The sequence below is a fragment of the Phallusia mammillata genome, chromosome 6 (assembly GCF_965637545.1).
Source record: "Phallusia mammillata chromosome 6, kaPhaMamm4.hap1.1, whole genome shotgun sequence".
In the NCBI taxonomy this organism is placed as follows: Eukaryota; Metazoa; Chordata; class Ascidiacea; order Phlebobranchia; family Ascidiidae; genus Phallusia; species Phallusia mammillata.
This window is the reverse complement of record NC_137257.1, coordinates 14,704,460-14,724,201: the sequence shown is the minus strand read 5'-3', so window position 1 is coordinate 14,724,201 and position 19,742 is coordinate 14,704,460. Positions and strand designations below refer to the sequence as shown.

Genomic DNA, 19,742 nt, shown 5'->3' with positions numbered 1-19,742 from the left:
GCCATTGCACATACGTTTATGACCTACTTTAAAACGTTACTATATTCCCTATGCTTATTTTATATTGGGGCCAATATTAGTCACTTTTCATAATGTTAGTTTGTTTCTGCTGGCAGACCCTCATGGGTATGTAAAGTTGTAAATAATGCATTTCAAGAGATAACTATGAAAAGCATGATACCGTGAGGTCAAACACAGTGATCAGTACTGTGGTTAAATATTCATGCTATGTAAAAGAAGGGGTAATAGCAAATTCCACAAGTTATCCAAATTTCATTTAATTCATAAATATAAACCTAAATAATAATGCAGGTGCTCTTAGTGATTGAAAATATTTTGTTTATAATAAACACATACCTTTAAAAAGAAGTTTAGCTTTAATACCCTAATATAGCAATCTCTATTGTTTAGTAATATTTTTTTTAACTCACCAATCAAATAGAGACATATTTACCTTGAAATTATCTTCACTTTTCTCAGATAAAACAACCTCAGGAGCAATGAACAACTCGTCAATTTTTTCAGGGTCAATGTTTTCTTGGAACCGGATCATTCCATCTTTTCTTACATGCATAGTATCAGTAGCAACATATCTAAATAAGTGATCAAAAAGATGTTATTTAAAATTGTTGCATGTCTACAATGCAATAATTCACAACGATAAGCTTGTAAACCAAAGACCAATGGAAAATACTGCTTTTGCTGCAGTATCACAAGTTTTTATTGCAGTTGTCAGCATTTCCACGGAGTATTACCATGTTTAGCTGCTGAACTCATACATCTACTTAGTCTTTATTGTATAACTCTGTGTTTTTCTGAGGAAAAAGATGCTTAGACCAATATCAAAAGGAAATCAAAGTTTTAATAAGGGTATTACAGGCAGTACATAGTTTTTCAATTTACATTTGTGTGATCACAACTCTTCTCAAATAAAGAAACCACTTAAATCAAACAACAATTTAACTTGTTGTAATGAAATAGCTCATTGCATAGAAATAAAGCTGGTTTTAATGACATTATCGTCAACAGATGCATTTACTTTATTGTTTGCTTTTTCTTCTTCAATGCCAAACAAGCCTGTTCACACAAAGACCAAAGTTCTTGTTCCAGTAAAGCTGAGTCAAGTGCAGTGAGAATTGCCTATAAAAATGAAACTTTATTGTTTAGGTTTTCGTCAAGCAAAACATCTGGCAAAGCGAGTTATATCATCAATACCTTTCAGAAAATAAATGTTATGATTTTTACATCAAGCCCTTGCACTGTTTTGAAATTTGGTTACAATTATGTGTTGTTTTGCAGTACTACTTCCGGACAATTCTGGTCATATTTCTTTGTTTACGATTGTGGCAAACTGAGCGTATTTTGAAATGCTTAGTACTTAGGCCCGGCACTAAAATGTCCATCTTTTGTTATTTTCTGATTGCAGCGATTTTATGCTTAAGTTTTCTCCCCCCATGAAATCAGAATTTATAACCTCTAGCACTGGTGCCAGCAACGACATGTAAAGTGGTTCTCGTGAAAGGCCAAATTATTTGCGAGTGAATATGTAAGTACTGTTTGTTATATTTAAAACTATTACAAAGCTTCGATTTTTTGGGAAATTTGCACTAAAAAATGCAGCCTGAAGATTTAAATCAGTCTGTTTTTCTGCCTGAAAGTCATTAACATTTTGACTTGACAAGTATTCTGGCATAAAACAATTACAACAAATCAACTGAATGACAATTCAGCTTTATGTTTTATAATCTTGTCAGATAAAAAAGTCAAATTAGAAACAATTGTAACCCTGCACATAAAAATTACTGAATTAAAATAAAATAAAAGTATAAAACCTCAAGTGAAATTTTCGGAGCATCGTCTCTTGCACTCGTGATTTCTTCATCTTCAATTCTCACCAGCTTTTTCATGTCAGGTGAAGCTGATTCAACACGAATGTCAGAAGAGAATTCTTGGGGTTGAACTTGTGTATCAACTTCATCTTCATCCTCAATTGATGTCGCCAAGTTCTTCATGAATACAAAACATTATTACATTTCAATACAGATGCTTTTCAGCCTGTTACTCCCAAAAAACTGTGCCCAAAAAATATATGTATCAAGTCGTTTGGCCAATGTTTTGTCATCAACTGCACTGATTGGACCATATAGATCAGTGGTTTCCAACCTGAGGTTCGCGCACCCCCAAGGGGTCCGTGAGATGGTTTCACATGGTCCATGGAGGCAAATATGTTTAGTATCATTAACCAACAGAAAAATACTACTATCACATCTAAATTGGTTCCCTATTGTGACATCACAACACACTTGGGCAATAGACTTTGTAGGACAAGTGTTGTGTCAAATTATATATATCAGAAAATGTAGATTCATTGTGTTTGACCACTACGGCGTAACAAGGTATAATGCAAGAAACGTGAAATAGAAAAACACTTACGGCAAATTACATGGGGGTGCGCAGACTTATAAAATTAATAAAAGAGGTCCGTGACTACAAAAAGGTTGGGAACCACTGATATAGATCAAAACTTATCTCTATTTGGAGGTTTGCTTCCACAAACAACAAAGGATATGTTAGACAACGTTCAATCAGGTGACTTTATTTAAAGTTCAAACCTACTATTTGTAAAATCAACTACAAATCATGGTGAGAAGAAAAAGGGTAATCAAATTTAGGAAAAATTAGATTAAATGAAAAAAAATATTGGTTTAAACTGTAGCAGCTAAAGAAGAAGCTAGTTTCATATTACCTGTATGGCTGGTATAAATATGCTGGTGTTATTTGTATCCATGTTTTCAGTAGAATCGTCATTTACCAACTTGTCCGAAAAACTAAGCAATGCACACTGAAGCTGCAAAACCTAAACCAGAATGGGGAAAAATATGGTGAAAATATGAATTTGCAAAACAATCAAAACTGTATTTTTTAAACAATTGAAAAATCCTCCATTGCCTAATGGAGACTTTGGACAATGTAGTCTATCCACAAACCTGTTGTTGAAGCTGTTCTACAGTTGATTTCAATTCTTGGTCATCTTTATTAGAATTTTTTGTATCATTGTCACTTGTTTGGATTCTAATAAATTGGTAAATAATAGAAATAGCAATACAAGAATAGCATTTATATTGGTAAAATCTAAAAACAAATTTAAAAAATGTTGCTTTGATTTTGAGTAAAATATTTCATATTGTGCTACTTCTCAATTCTTGCAAACACTTTTAAAAATTTGCAGAAACCTTTAAAAAAATAAAGTCAAAATACAGAAAACTTGTACTGGCCAGTTACAAACACACTTGTGAAACTATTTTTTACTTAATGGCAACTGTGGTTTACAGTGACGATGACCCCCAAATCTCAATAATAAAGGATGTCACTTTTCCAATTGTTTTTGTCACTAAGGCCCAAAAGTTGAAAGATTTAACTTTATATTTCAGCAACAAGTCATTACCCCTCAACATCAGTAGTTAAAGAGCCTCTTCCCTCATCTGTGTCTTCTACAAACTTCTCTTTTACAATCACAGATGTTGGAACCGGTGTTGTATCAATAGTAGTGTGAAATATAGTTGCATCAACATCATCCCTCCATGAAACATCAGCTTTTTTCTTTACATAAAACACCCCAAATCATCATTCCTTTTTTTGTTATTGCCAAAAACAATTATGTTTTTGTGTAGTTGAGATAAACATCAATTGATATCTAGGATCAGCCCTGAAATCATAGTATGCCAGACCTATTGAAGACATTACACCGAATCAGCCAATCATTAGGCATTCCCATAAGGCAAGACATAATTTGAAATTAGTGTGCCATGATCACTAGTCTGCATAAATTCTTTGGGGCTGATACCAGAATTTATGTTAATATTTACTGGTCAATCTTGCAATCCCCGACTACAAAGCTGACATGTGCAGCACACAAAGCAGGCAACGGTGCTAGTGATTCGACTTTTGACAATCTCACCACTGAGCCTGTTTAGCTCAGTTGGTAAGCGTGAGTCCCAGAAACGCTCATGTTGTGGGTTCAAATCCCACGACAGCCTACAAATGGCAATTTGGGAATGCTTAGTGATCAGCTGATTTGGTATGCACCATGATGTTTTAGTGCAGGGGTGTGCAACCCGCGGGCCACAATCCGGCCCGCCAAGCCGTTTAGTGTGGCCCTCGACAACACTCTGATACAGAGCCAGTAAAAATGCACATTCTAGCAAAAAATCCCCGCTAGTTTTCAGTAAATCTCCTAAGTTGCTATTCGTAACAAGAATAAGCTAAACCAGCGCATGGAACTTAATTCACCCAGACCTATGGTCTTCTATGCGCACTAGGTGGTGGTTGCGTATCTATACCGAATGTGACGTAATATACCTCATTGTCTAGTAAACAATTACTTTGTTGTCAAAGGCAGTGTTGTGACGAAACTTACTTGCACATAACATTTTCAAGTTGATTTTAAACGCAAAATAAAACAAAACGCAGGGGGTGGAAATTATATCGACATGATATTATAATGCAAGCCGCACCATCAGTAGCGTAAAAAAGGTGTAAATACGCTACATGAAAAACATTGTGGCCCTCGCTTGATCTCCGAAATTGGTTATATGGCCCACCGACGAAAAAGGTTGCACACCCCTGTTTTAGTGTATTTTTGTTCAACTATAATTTAGAACTTACTATTTGAGTGGATGTTGTTGGATACTCAACAAGTGTGTCTCCACCACAGGTAGAACTCAGCATTGACTCAGAATCAGCCATTCTAAACAAAAAGGTAAATTTATTTAAAATGCTACCTTAAAAAACAAACTAATTGTCTTCTACATGTAAAGTCTCTGTTGAAGCAAAGAAAAAGCTTTGTTTTACCGGAATTAATTCATTACCTGGATTTTAATCTGGGCGACATCTTAAACTGTTTAACTTTGTGTCCACTTCTTGGAGAAGAAGATTTGGGTGAGCGACGGGGAGACCTTGAAGACCTATAATACAATCCATATTGTTGCTACAGAAAACAACTACCAACATTTTTGCAGAATACCTTTTATCACAGGCTTGCCGTTTAGGATGCGAAGACTTGCAAGTCTGGCATTTTATTTTCTCCCCAGCTGATCCTGTCTTTTGATCTTGTTGCAATTGTCGTATCTATGCGAAAAAATCAACCTATAATAGTTTGTTATTTCTTGTTTTAACCTAAACAACCATTTCAGCATATATATATATATATATATATATATATATATATATATATATATATATATTTATATATATTGCCTTTATTGTCATCAAAACTACTATTGATGCAGTATCAAAAGTCCTATGCTTGGTGTAAATCAGTTTGTTCTCTATTATATTACAGTGCTTTCCTGTTACTCCATATCTCCCTAACTAACATGGATAATTCAGTAACCTTGTGTACACCTATGTAACACAATAATGTAGTTTAAAATGACCTCTGAAACCACATTCTGTTCGCTACATGTGTTAATCTTAAATTCATTGGCAAAAATGATATTTTATCTTACAATATAAGATATCATGATATTTAAACGGCAACAATAACTGCAAAAATCTAATTTATCTATTTGAGACAGACTATATCCTAGTAAAAATTCTAAAAATTTTGTCCACACTACGTGGATAATTTAGAACAGTGTTTTGCATACTTTTTTGAGCCATGAAACACTTTATGCATTAAACTAATCTTGCAGAACACCAAACAAAATTTTATAAAGGTGCAACAAAGTAAACAACCACACACTCAACTACTGTATTGTACTTTAGCAGCAACACACCTATGCAATTAGGCTCTTATTGTTTTGTGAGTCTTATATACACAACAATAAATGAAGCAAACCGCAATGGAACATTGAAACTAGTGATAGTAGATGATTACTTTCATACAAGAAAAGCTATTTACGCCTATTGTGTTAAATCAGTGAGTTTGGACAATTTATGGAATACTAGTCAAACCAACAAATTTCTTGCAGAACACCTGACAATCTTTGACGGAACACTGATTAAAAATTACTGATCAAGTACATACTGTTTAAAAAATAATACATACCTGAGCCCACATAAAGCGAATTGCTTCAGTTTGCAGTTCTCTCATCCGTTTTTCAGCCTCTTGTTTTTCTTTCAGCATCTGCAGTTCGTGGCACAACAGACTGAAAGTTTGGATACAAAAATTAAGTACATCTTGCATTGGAAATACATCAAAATAAGTAACTTACCTTATATACTGCTCTGACCTACGATACCGTAGTTCTTGGCGGATTTGAAGCACTTTGGGGTTTTTCCACCTTGCCTGAAAACCTCTCCATGCAGCCTATAACATATTTATAACTTAAGATGAACATAAATTCATAATTGGGATCAATTCCAAAACGTCTATGGCTCTATGCAGACCAGTGATCATGGTACACTCATATATGAATCACAGTACTCCAGGCCCATTTGACGCGAAATACCAAATCAGCTGGTCACCAAGCATTCCCATTTAGTAAGGTGTTATAACTTATGATATTTAATTATCTATTAAACATAAAGCAAGTGTAACCCACAGAATTGACTTAGAAATGTTCCTTTTGGTAATTGTAATAACTATATATGTCAAAACTCCACTTTCTTTTTAATAAAACACTCATCTTATTCCACAAAAAATTGTTTCAATTTAGTTTACAAAACTTTTCTCAATAACAAAATTGAAACTAATTGTCTTGAAATTGTACATAAACATCTATTAAAAACAAGGAAAAAATATTCGGTCCCAACAACTAAGCAATGCCCCCAGGTTTTAAATGTTTGTTGAAAACAAATGCACTAAAACTAAACCTGAATTTTAGTGGCAGCCAAGACATGTTTGACATCAGTGGGAAAGGTGTAAGCAAAGGGCTGATATTCACTGTTGTTGCTTGGTTCTCCTGCTCTGTCATGGTGATGCTTTCTAATGGTATAAGACCTGTCAAAATAAAATATGATTTTCCAAGTTGCAAAACAACTAGGATAATTATTAAGAAATAGGTACTTTTCAACCACCCAACAGTCGCATTTAAACAACGTTAAAGTTTTTCAGCATTAAAATAGTAGGAATTTAGGCCTTTTGCTGCAAACATAATATCGGCTTTAAATAACTACGGTACTTGGTATCGACACTAAAAAATCCATTTCGATGCATCTCTAAAATACACACTAACCAACCAGGTTTATTCACACAGGGGAAGTAAAACACAGAAAAACAATTTATGGTCTTAATATTACCACTAAACCATTTCACCATGTTTGTAAGTTATATTACACATGATTTACAGGCACCTGTTGCTGGTGGTTTCATCTTCATTTTCTTCAACCAAATCTGTGTGTCTTGAACCATGATCTACAAATTTAACACAGTTTGATGAAAAAGTTTGTATTGAAGGTTTGATTGTCTTAATTTTTTTTTTTTGCCCTTTTCAAGTAACATTTAAGGTTTCAGGTCCAAATCCAACATTTGACACAACAGTATGCACAAAACACTTTAATTGCTGATAGGGTCAACTAGAATATATATGCAGTAAAGAGACATGGGGACAGCATCTTTGGTTTGAGTAAAAACTAATGTTTATTCTTTACATCTTGGCAAAAGTATAAAACTATTTGATGAAACACAGACAAACGAACAATAGCTGATGTGGCTCAGAACTTGTGATGCACAGAAGTTTAAATCGATGAAAGGTGCCATTTTAGGGATGTTAAATTTTTAGCGGAACTTTTTAAAACATTGAATGATACTGAACTATTTCGATCTTTGAAGTCAATCTACAAAGGTTCACAAATCGAAAAAAACAACAAAACTATTTAATGTCTCCAGAAAACACAGAACACTTTCAGTACAACAATTTGCATGAAAAAACATTGCTCAAGATTCTTGCTCAGGAAAACACAAGTAGTCAAGACAGGATTAGATCCCACAACCTTGTGATTCATTGCATAACACAAGGCAATTGTGTTAACCAAGGGACATTTCAAACCTGGTTGTTCTGATGTTTTCTTGCGCTTGGTTGTAGTACTTTTGTTCGGTAGTTCTCTGTTTGACGCTGAATATTGTTGCCGCTTTCGATGTGGAGATGATGGCTTCGAAACTAAATCATTAACATTGATTATGTTAACATTTTTTGGTCCCAAACAAAAAACTTTCTCAAAAGGTGTTTCAAATACCTTTAGAAAGTTCTTTTTTGATTGGAATGGTTGTTTTCTTCATTGTGACATTGCTTTGTTTCTTTGTTGAAGTTCTTGGCATGGGGGTTGATGCTTCTTTGCTTACGGAGGTACTAAACATAAAAATTAAGTACAATTGTTTTGCATAGTAACATTTCTGTATGTGTAGTTTATTGACACTGATGTACTGGCATAACTTTTACACAGTAAACATTGTTTGTTTTTAAATTTGATTAAGTTATACATGTTTATGGTCGCTTGACAATGTGATATTGTTGTGCACTGAACAAAAAACAATTCCTAAAAAAAGTGGTATTTTTTGCTTTTTACTAACAGAAATGATTTAAGATTTTTACTGGGTGTTTAAATAATTGTTAAATTTCATTTTAGCAAAGATGATAAATCTTCACGGCAGATATTTTCATTGTAACCCAAATTTGTGTTTTTGTGTGACAAACCAGAGTATGCAACTGCATCCAGATAATTACATAACCAGTCCATTTTTTTATGCAATTCACTTGATTATGTGATTAGGCAGTCAATTTTCTGAACAAGTGATATACCAAGCTTTCACAAACCTATGCAATTAACTGGATTCATCTGTACTTAAACTAGAAGGGTGGCTTAGCACATATTGGCCTTGCATATATACTATAGCCTATTTTGAAACATTAATATATTTTCTACACATATTTTATATTGGGTCCCATATCATCCACTGTAACTCATGGGTCCCCACACATACAAAGTTGTAAATAATGCATTTCAAGAGATAACAATGAGAAAGTTTGGTATTGTTAAGTCAAACACAGTGATTGGTACTGAGCATAAATAAATATGCTATATGGAGTACAAACTATTTAAATTCATTCCATTCATACATTTTTGAAGGTTTTTTATGGTCTATCTGAGAAAAAGTGTTAAACAGTGAGAAAATAGAACAAAACAGAACAATCTATTAATGGGGAATTGCACACAATTGTAGGGGGTTAGTGGAGTAAATGATAGGGTTACAGGGTTAAACACAACAATGGACACCTATAAATGGCACACTGTACAAGCTATCTAAATTTCATTCAATTCTGACATTGTACAAAAAATGACCCATTTTGTGGGGCTAGTGGGGTAAATGTTGGGGCAACAGGGTTAAACACAACAATTGACACCTATAAATGACGAATTCTACAAGCTGTCCAAGTTCCATTTAATTCTGACAGCTTTTAAAAAACTCACCCATTTTAGGGGGTTAGTGAGATAAATGATGGGGTTCAACACTAGTGATGGGACGATACCAGGTTTTGAAGCGTGTACCGATACCGAGTACGAGTACCACATGTATATACCTTCGATACCGAGTATGATTACCGAGTACTTAAGTGTAATGTTGTGCTTAGTTGCATCACTGTCTAATTTATCTGCCATGGTTGGGGTCATAGGTGTAGACTGTAGAGTTTTAAAAAATATCGGGGGTGCGACTTTTGATCACCGACGCCAATACCTAAATCATGTGCAGTATCGTGTGGAGTATCCACTACATCTGTACCCGTATGGGACCAAACACCGATACCTTCGGGATTTAGCCTATCCCTATATAGTTTCTATCACATAACGTCTAATGTAAAGAAAGGACGATTTGCGGAATCAGCAACTTTAACGATGATTTAGTTCTCAAATAATGTGTTACGGCGGGCGATTCACGTTTTAAATATAGCCGACCATGTATTGTATACGCCTAAACTGAGGTCTATTTGGATCAAGTTTAGGCCGTTGCAGTGCTTTGCAAACGGACGTTACACTCGGCTTTTAGATTTATTTTTTTTGCAAACGTTATGTCATGTTTGTGTTCCATTAAAATGTCCGCTTATTGCGAAACACCGACGTCTGTTCGATCAATGGCATGAGTTCAAGCGCATTTGTTTAGTTGGAAACACGTTTTAAAACCGACGTAACTTGAACAAAGATGCGATTTTGGCGTTATACAACGGTCAAGGGCGGGGGTGCCGCGCACTCTACGCCAGTGGTCGGGGTACAGGCGTGCACACACACATGCCGAAAAATGTAATCACCACGTGATAGCGAAACAAATATACGCTACCTGGCGGAACTTTTTCTCGATTTTTTGCTGTCCGAAGCAAATATTGGTCAAAAGTTGCCCGTATTCTTACGGTGTAAATCGGCCATCGGTACTCGCACATTGGTATTGAAAACTGAGACAAAATATTTCGATACCGAGTATCGATGCCACTGAAATCGTTCGATACCATCGATACCGAGTAGCGAGTACCGGGTACTCGTCCCATCACTATTCAACACCCAAAAGTATAAAATCACAATGCGCAATCAACAGTCATGTAAATTTTTATCCAAATCGGACAATGTTTAAAATTCTGACCACTAGAGGTGCTATTAGCAACATTTGTCAACGCTTCTGACGTCATAAGGCTGTTACCACCCCTCTGTTGGCATGTGCAAAACCACCCACCAAGTATTGCACAAACACAAGTATCATACGCTCTGTTGCCTTTAATATACTGTTACATCACAGAAATCTTTCGTTTGTGGTGCGCAGCAACATGCAAAAACGTTTTACACTTGGGGGCTAGCGGGGTAAATACTGGGGTCATAGGCGCCCACTTGCCAAAATCGGCGGGGAGGCAGAATTTTATAACTTGGTAAAGACAGAAATATTTCCCCCCGGCCGTCACCTAATGTCGCAAATTACACTCTTTGTCGCGTGTTTCTGTTTTTAACATACATAAGCAGCTGATTTCAGCTGAACTATAGTATGTTTATTTTTATGCAACAACGCGAAAACGCGTGTAAATAAGCCATATGAATAGTTCACATAAATCGTTTACGTTTCTAGGTCGATTGGTACGTTTAAAACGTGTTGTCTATTATAGCAATGAGTTGTATGTAACGCATTTTTAGCTTTTAAGTTTAGTTTATTATCATAAATCAGGAGTCACCAAAGTACGGCTTGCGAAGATATTTTTTATTGATATATATCTTGGAAAAAAAACGAATTAAACGTTGAACATTAATTTGCTGCGAAAGTATTCCCACAACAACATGTGGGATTAAGTTTACCTAGTTTTACACTTCACAGGACGCATAACAATGATCTAAAGGCAGTTTGTTACATCACAGATAAGACTATAGGCAACAATGCTTTCGTTATAAACAATTGCCTTTATTTGTCAATTGAGTAATGCCAGTCGAGGAGATAATTTATGCCAAATAATTTTATTTTTCGACAGTAGCGCTATCTGACTCTAGATAATATTGTAGTTTCTGATGGTCTAGTAAAGGCGCTTTGTAGACCATAGTTATCGAACGGCGCTGCGTTAGGGCTTGCAAGCTATGTGGCCATCGAATGTCATTTTCTTATTATACAGCTCGCCGTGAAATAAACTTGTTAACCCTTGCTTTCAACGGTGTTATGTTGAATTTGTGTCGATGTTGCTGACTAAGTTATAGTAAACACTACTTACATGGCTTTACCCAATGGCCCTACATATAACGCTTGAAGTACGTACGTTTGTGACGTAACAAAATGCGTTTTTTTCTTCAGAAAGGCCTTTCTGTTCCAACTAGAGTACTAGACAGTCGTTGACTGAGCAGTAGTTTCAGTTAGAACAAAACCGTATGCGCATCATTTTGTAAGTTAAGGCAAAACTTGTTTATGACGTAGTAAGCGACGCAGATACCCGGGGAGGCGGCGCCTCCCCGCCTCCCCGCCTCCCCATAAGTGGGCGCCAGTGACTGGGGTTATCAAGTCAAATGAAGCAGGGGACACATCTACATGACCATATCTACCATCTGTGAAAGTTTCATCTGAATCCATCAAAGATTTGATGCCAAAAGTGCATGGATAAACTTCGGCAGAAAAAAGAAAAAACTGAGTGAAATCAAAATGCGTCCCCTTCAGGGAATATTCTCATTTTATTGAATTTTACATTGCCTTGTGGGGTTTAGTCTACAAAAAAATATAATTTGCTGCTGTACAGACTTATCTGTATTAAATACTGCTTTTCCATTACCTTTTTCTCAAACCAGTGACAGCATGCTTCGATGTGACTCCACTTTTTTTCTTCAAAGGAGGTGGCCTGGATTTAGTGGAAGCATGTGGACTGGCTGTTGATGTCGCCCCATACATTTTAAGTTGCAAGTCAGTGTTGAGCGGTTTAATCGGTCTCATCTCATACTCCTCATATTTGGACATGGACAATGATTTGTCAATGTCATGAAGCATCGGGGAAGCCATTTCACCTTTTAGTTCAAAAACAGTTAATTTTTAAAGGCACATTTTACTATTAACAAAAAATAGTAAAATTGGTGAATTTGAAAGAAAAGTTTTAAAAAATGTTAAACACTATAACCCAGAAAAAAAACATGCTTAACTAAAAAAGGTTGTAACCTAGTACAACTTTGTTTTCTGATGTCTAAAAAATAGTAAACTTGGTAATTTTGAAACAAAAGTCTAAAAATGTGAAACATAACAACACAGAAAACACACATTTAACAATAAAAAAGTTGCTATTTCTCCACATGCGCATCACATCATTGTCCTGAATAAACTGTCTGTATATGGCAAGCACGGCCACGATTCGAAAAGACATGAATATTTTATGCAAAGTCTGCAGCAGCTTAAATTGAAGTAAAAAAAAGTTTTTCACAAAGTGTTGAAAACAGGTTCAAGTGCCAATACTTGCAATATACTTGGTTCAGAAAAGTCATGGCTCGTATAGTTATGTTTATGATTTCAATTTTATGATTGCAAAAATACTATGTCCTTAGGCATGTCTATTAACACACTATTGCTTATTTTTTGACTAATTTCAGGCATTCTTATGGCAAAGTTTTGATCAAAAACAAACTACAAACTGGTGATAAGATATTAAAGCTGTGATAAACAACATAAATTAAAAATTGGGAATATATTTAATATAAACTAAGCACATTTTCCTCAGTGAATTGCATGCATTTTAAAACTGCTTTTTTCATTTGGGTACTTCGCATCCATATTTGTAAATGCAAAAAAAATTCAACAGGTACAACAAATTAACAATATTTGCTGTTCAATGAAGGTTTTAACTTTAAAACAATGGCTCTCAGTAGGCGTAGTAAGCTTACCGGCATTAAGTGCAATATGAAGCATAGCTGGTGTGATGGGTTGCTTTAAAGTTGGTGTGTGTTCACAAGTAATTGGTTTGGGCAATGGTTTTTCCAACATGTTTGAAGTTAACGTTCTTCTGGCCCACCTCTCTGTGCTTTCTGATGATGAAGTGGTGACAGGGGACTCATATTGTTTTTGTATTAAACTCAAACCACCACTTTCTGCCAAAACAAAAAGTTTAGGAAACTGAAACCTGTAAAAAATTTATGTGCAGGAGATGTTTTAAAATATATTTTTGTGGTTTTAAAAAGAGTTTAGCAAACACTGGACTATCGGTGCATCTAAAATATACAAGGTGCTGTATTACCACTGCTTAGTGCACCTTTACCACATTAGATGCACCTGTGCAGTGTTTTTTTAAGGTGTTTTGGGGGGACCGAAACGGTATGAAAAGTAATGGCTATTTTTTGGTATTTAAATGAAACACTTGTGGTCTCTTAAAACTACTTAGCGGTCACCCAAACCAAACCTTAAAAAAAACCTGCACCTGTGTATCACATTAGGTGCACCTGTGTATCACTTGATGCCCTTTATATCACTTGATGCACCTTCACTTTGCTTGATGTGCATTTATATAGCAGGCAAGCTACCATAACTGAGGCAACCTTAAAGCCCACAGGACTAAATATGTTAATGAAACACAACTATTTTGTTGTGTGAGACCACTGTTTGCTTGGTAGAAAAACTTGCTTTCATGTTTAACAGCAGCATATGATTTCGCAGGGCGTCATAAAGATTTGGTTGGTTCAGCTTGATTTATGCAGAATTTTTGATTTTGGTTAAATCAAAGTTTATTCAGTGCATCCCTATCTATATGCATACATGGTGAAAACTTTAAGTAGTTGAAAAGAAAAGTGGTTTATAACAAGTGGTTTATAACATTCTAAATAGAATCATGTTTGATTTCTCAAATCAGTTTAAAAAAGGCAGATATGAAAATTAAACACAGCCCTGAATGAAGAAATACTTGGTGGTAAATGTAATCTCAGTGTGATACTTTCAAAAACTTACTTGATTTTAATGGTGATTTGTGAGGGGAAGATTTGACAGGGGTAACTGCAGGTGGTGGAAGGTCATCACCTAAGGCAAGTTAACCATTTTATGGATTAGTTAAGTGATTTTGCTGAGTTGAATGAATTTTTTAAATGAATTGATTTTTGTTTCTTACGATTTAAGAAGATGCAGTTTAAGGGGCATTGATTTAAATCAGTTGACATGAAATAACATTTGTGTGCAAATTTTCTTGAGGAACTCAAAAGATTACGTTTTCACTTTTTGGCAGTTCTTGACGCACTTCATACAAGCAAACAACAAATCAGCATAAATTGAAAGGCAAATAGGTGATTTTTTGCTTCTTGAAAACCCTGTTAAAAGAACCGGATCGCGCAAAAATGATTTCCATTAGTTTTAGTGACGTTTTTTTTCTATTTGTAATATATTAAGAAACAAAACAGAAAAAACAACAAAAAAAACATTTTTAATTCTGTGAAAGTAATGCTATTAAAAATTGAATTATTTGGTTGGTAAAATGTAATAACATATTGGTAATGTCACCAAAGATATTTTTTAAGGACGACAGGAATTTTGCTCACACAGATATGGTAACCCTAATTTAGACACTTGCTATGAGACACCAAAACCGACTTACCAGTTACAAATTCCGATTCAGACAACAACAAATTGGTGTGCAAGTTTAAATCATCCATAGGAATATCACTTTGTGAATATTTTCGCTCTCTTTCATGGTCAGTGGAATGATCATCATCAAAATGTGATTTTGAATGGATTGCCGTGTAGTTTTGTCCCCTAACTTTGCTGAGTTTGGTGTCTGGGGTATGTGAAGTATTTCCCAGCCAAGCTTGTACTCTACGACGCTTTTCAACTTCTGGGATTCGTTGTGATCTGGACCTAAGGCAAATGGCATACTTTAACAACAAATAGGGATGTTCAAAGTAGAATAACTGGGCATTCTGGAATAAGATGTATCAAATCCAGGTCTTATATAATTTTGGACACCAACATTCCTAAAGCTTATGAAGACAATCCTGACACTTCCAAGTGCTGGGAATTGAAAAAAACTCATGTTTTTTGTTGTTGTTCACATCAGAAAACAATAAAATGCCAACAACACATTGTAAACCACATAGCATATGCTTGGTCACTGACATGTAACATATCAACAAATGGTCAGTAGGGATGTTCAAAGTAGAATAACGAATCCTGTGTCTAATCTGACTGGATTCGAATCCATTTTTGCCGTTTATATCGGGTAATTGGAACCGATATAAATGTGTACTATCGCCGTTATTACTTCGACGTCCGGCCATTGCACCCGGTACAAAAGACGGCAAAGGACTCGTCGTCGTAAAATCAGTGAGTGCTATAACAACACCATATCGCCAAGTCACAAGGCGCTATAACGGCAGTGGTACATTGGAGGCATAATTAACGATTGGCGCACTTGTTGTTACGCATCTGATCATGTGATTACGTTTATATCATGCGCTTTGCAACGTCTTACCGGCGTCTAATGGTTTTCCGACTTTGACAACAAAAAACATTTAATGGTCATGGCGTTAGGCAGCGATTGGAAGCATGGGATTGTCTGTTAATATCGCAAAAACAGTGAAGGAATCCCAAAACATACGACGTTTGGGTAATTTCTTAACCCCATACAAACAATGTAGTGAGTAAACGCTGCAAAGTTCAACTTCTGTCTTGCAAAATCACAGGTAGTTTAATTGGGATTTGAAAATTAACCACCCAATGTCCCAACTTTGTTTGCTAGGATGCCTGTTTTTGCAGTTGTTTTAGGTTAACAAACGTTACATATTTGTACGCTAGGGAGTCTATGTCAGTCCTCTACCACCAGACAAATCAAATTACTTCAGCATACTTATAACATAGTTACTCCTACTGAAGGCAAGAAAAATCACTAAATAAAAATGTTATAAAATTTTTAACCGTATGCTAATTCTTCTGTCCAAGTGGATTTTTGGGCATTTAGTTTCAATGTAGTTTTGCAAAGTTTTTTCCACTGTTTTTCTTTGTTTTAGTTGGTACTTTTTAAATGAAACATATGTTTCATAATGTATTAAACTGGTCTACTTTCGTTGTTGTCAAGATGATCGTACAGTCAAAAATAATATAAGAATTAGATTCGATATTCTAGATTAGAAACAATTATTCTAGAACACCCAGTTATTCTACTTTGAACATCCCTAATGGTCAGAGCACAAACAGTTTAGCCTATATCAATGAAAAATTTGGATTCGAATCTAAAGAATTCAGTATTTTACTTTGAACATCCCTATGAATGGCATTAGGTGTTTTTACACCATTTCTGTTACTTTTCTGGTACAGCAATGCAATTTAACATGATTATAAATTCAACAAGTGCTTTGTATGTTCTCTATTTTACACATGCTTTATCTATTTAATGAGCAATTTTCTGCCTTCAAGGTGACAAAATGTTGTCAGAGTATGTTTTGAAAGCACAAACTTTGGTAATTCCAGTGGTGCTGACACAGATTTGTCCTCTTTCTTCATAGGGCTTGTTTTTCCTGAAAAATAGGTAAAAACTTGGTTGGTACAAAAAAATATGTCGTTATTTACCAAATGCCACATAATTTATAACTAACACTATAAACATCATTCAACATATTTTCTGCATGTAATATATTTTGCTGCAATTTTTTTGTTTAATTGTATTTTAGCCAAAATTCATTTCTGGAATATTTCAAATTAATAACGAAATTACAATTAAAATCTAACAGTCATGCATCCTATCAAAATTTAGTTCTACTCAAAACTTATTTTTAGTTGTTATATTACCATCAATTTTCTGTTTCTTTTCTAATATCTTGTCAATTTTTTCTTCTTCTGAATCTTCAACCTATAAAAAAGCAACAATCTTTCTCAATTTTGATGTCACAAAGCAAAAATCTGTAGCAAAAATTTACCATATCGTTGATAACACTGATACACTTTGTTAAAACTTTTATTCGATGTTCTAACAAGTACATAATTTTTGTCTGTTATTGCAGTTAATTACACTGATCAGTGATCACTATGATTTACAGTTAGCCTAATTTTTTACATAGCGTACCGCAGCACTTCAAGGTAATATCAAGGGCTCTTCAATGTTCGGGAGATAACAACTATAAAATCGATGTTTTCCCAGTAAACAACACATTGGCAAGAGAAAAACAAAAGCAAGTTACTAACAAAGGGTGTCCTATAGGGCAAAAAACAACTGTGGAAATTTAACACTAGCCGGTTTTGTGATGGGACGCTGTTTTGTGTTAATCAATCAGATCATCATGCTACTATTTAATGGGCTGAATGATATCAAATGTTTTCGCTTTACCCTTTGATTTTCAAAGGAACATCCAAACAAAATGGCTTGCTTCAGTATGTTACTATTTTATATGAAGTAAAGATTTTTATGGAGAGAAAAGCATATGTAACCAAAGTTATACTTGTATGTTTTGGACTACTATGAGTACAAATCTAGGTCCCAACTTGACTGGTTCCATCATCATAGCCAGAAAAGTAGAAAAGACTTTATAGTAGAAAAGACATACACTACATCCCAAGGTGCTAGCACTTACTTATGTAAAGATAATAAATTGATAAAATTTGTGTGTTGTTTTTCACATAAAACTAAGGTATGGACAAATACCATATAGCTATACTGCACATGTGGAGAAACAGATGCAAGATATTCGGTCAACTCAATATGTTGTCCGATGTCAAAAGCTCTTCCTCGGCCTTGGCTTAGTAACCATTCTGCTTTCATGCTGTAAAACATAAGTTTTATTAGGAAGAAGACTTTGCTCTACAAACATATTGCACACACAAAATAGTGTGCCAATTTTAAGGTATTCTCACAATACTTTTCAAGTGAGTCGTTATTTTTCTTTAATTTTAATTTTTTTAAAACTTATTAGTTGTTTGTTTATATTTTGTTATGTTGCCAAAAAAACAGGGTTCCAAAATGTAGGGCAAAACAGTATTTTTGGGCCAACCCTAAACATAACTACTAACACCAGTTATTTTGTTTTTATCAAATGAAACAGCAGTACACTTTTCATGCTTACTTTTCTCTTTGTGAAACCTGAATTCCATCAAGGATTGACAAGTTGTTGCACCAATTGATTATAAATGGACGATAATTGAACGAAGGTAGGGAAGTAGAGGTTGGCATGTAGGAATGATCAATGCAGGAGTTTTTTGCAAGTGAAAGTTGTTCCAGAGATGGTAAAGATGATAGATGTTTAACCTATAAAAAATTTATTCTGTTCAAAAAATTGCATGCCTTCTGTCGTTTTCATTTCATATGACCTGATGATGACAATAGCACTTGTCGAAAAGTTGTTATGTTTTACACAAATATACTGGCTCTGATTTTTTTTGCTCAGATTATTCAAAATCGTGAATAGTGTACCTAAAAAACAATTTGCTTGGGATACACAAACAAATATCAATAGATATTTAAAGATTTTAATTTTGAAAAAAAAGTAATAGAGTTCTACTATATCTAAAGATACTGATTTTAGGTGAACTTTTTATTCTTTTTCACTCCATTATTAAAGTTTTATGAATTCAGCCTATATAATTTTGTAAACATTTACTGTTTTGTTTTGGACTGTTCTTTGTTGTACACAATGTTTTAAAATGTCCATCATTTTACCTGATTTAAATCTGTAATTTTGTTGTTGGCCAAAGACAATATTCTGATACCCTTTGGAATATTGTCAGGAAAATATTGGAGATCACTTAGTTGGTTTTTCTGCATCAGTAGAGTATGCAAGTTTTTCAAACTGAAAAAACAAAACAAAACATTAGTCAGGTATTAAATTAGAATATAAAATGTACATGTATGAGACATAACGCTGACCACAATAATATAAAACATACACAAAAGAGCCAAAACCAAATAGATTTTATATTGGAACAGCAAAGAGAAAAGTAAATTATTAAAACAAATTTAAATTTAATATTGCAAACTTACTTTGGTAAGTTAGGACATCCACAAATTTCATTATCTGATGCATCCACATGCACCAGATTAGTACAGCTGTTAAGTAAATCGATGTTTCCCAACTGATTGCCTGACAAGCTGATCCATTCCAGGTATTTTAGGTGATTCAGTCCATCCAACTTTACAAAACAAAAATCTTAAAATAAATGCTTTTAGGAACATTTTTCATAGAAAAGGGTAGCTTGGGGAATTTTATATCCTACTGTGTCTTCAATAATTTTGTTTCAAAGAACCTCACTGTTTTCGTGAGTGAAAGCTGAAAGGTTTGCGAAATTGCAACTTTATTGAACAAAATAAAACAAGTATTTTGTGTTGCTTTATACCGGTTTAATTACAACT

At 34.6% G+C, this 19,742-nt stretch overlaps 1 protein-coding gene across 3 annotated transcripts in view; it reads right to left on the bottom strand.

Annotated features, from left to right (window-relative positions):
- LOC145232518 (uncharacterized) overlaps nt 1-19,742 on the bottom strand; it is a 31,781-nt gene that overhangs the window by 10,301 nt on the left and 1,738 nt on the right. For all 3 annotated transcript variants that reach the window (XM_080097143.1, XM_080097145.1, XM_080097144.1), the window contains exons 3-27: nt 19,374-19,522; nt 19,053-19,182; nt 18,460-18,641; nt 18,042-18,159; nt 17,192-17,252; nt 16,860-16,920; nt 15,006-15,265; nt 14,369-14,437; nt 13,315-13,518; nt 12,222-12,450; nt 8,179-8,291; nt 7,992-8,102; nt 7,297-7,357; nt 6,817-6,943; nt 6,216-6,310; nt 6,050-6,149; nt 5,024-5,127; nt 4,869-4,964; nt 4,666-4,747; nt 3,446-3,600; nt 2,988-3,072; nt 2,747-2,857; nt 1,833-2,006; nt 1,040-1,140; nt 455-593 (exon numbers count right to left, since the gene is read on the bottom strand). In XM_080097143.1, the coding sequence (XP_079953269.1) occupies nt 455-593; nt 1,040-1,140; nt 1,833-2,006; nt 2,747-2,857; nt 2,988-3,072; nt 3,446-3,600; nt 4,666-4,747; nt 4,869-4,964; nt 5,024-5,127; nt 6,050-6,149; nt 6,216-6,310; nt 6,817-6,943; nt 7,297-7,357; nt 7,992-8,102; nt 8,179-8,291; nt 12,222-12,450; nt 13,315-13,518; nt 14,369-14,437; nt 15,006-15,265; nt 16,860-16,920; nt 17,192-17,252; nt 18,042-18,159; nt 18,460-18,641; nt 19,053-19,182; nt 19,374-19,522 (3,117 nt within the window). The remainder of the gene's footprint in view (nt 1-454; nt 594-1,039; nt 1,141-1,832; nt 2,007-2,746; nt 2,858-2,987; nt 3,073-3,445; nt 3,601-4,665; nt 4,748-4,868; nt 4,965-5,023; nt 5,128-6,049; nt 6,150-6,215; nt 6,311-6,816; nt 6,944-7,296; nt 7,358-7,991; nt 8,103-8,178; nt 8,292-12,221; nt 12,451-13,314; nt 13,519-14,368; nt 14,438-15,005; nt 15,266-16,859; nt 16,921-17,191; nt 17,253-18,041; nt 18,160-18,459; nt 18,642-19,052; nt 19,183-19,373; nt 19,523-19,742) is intronic.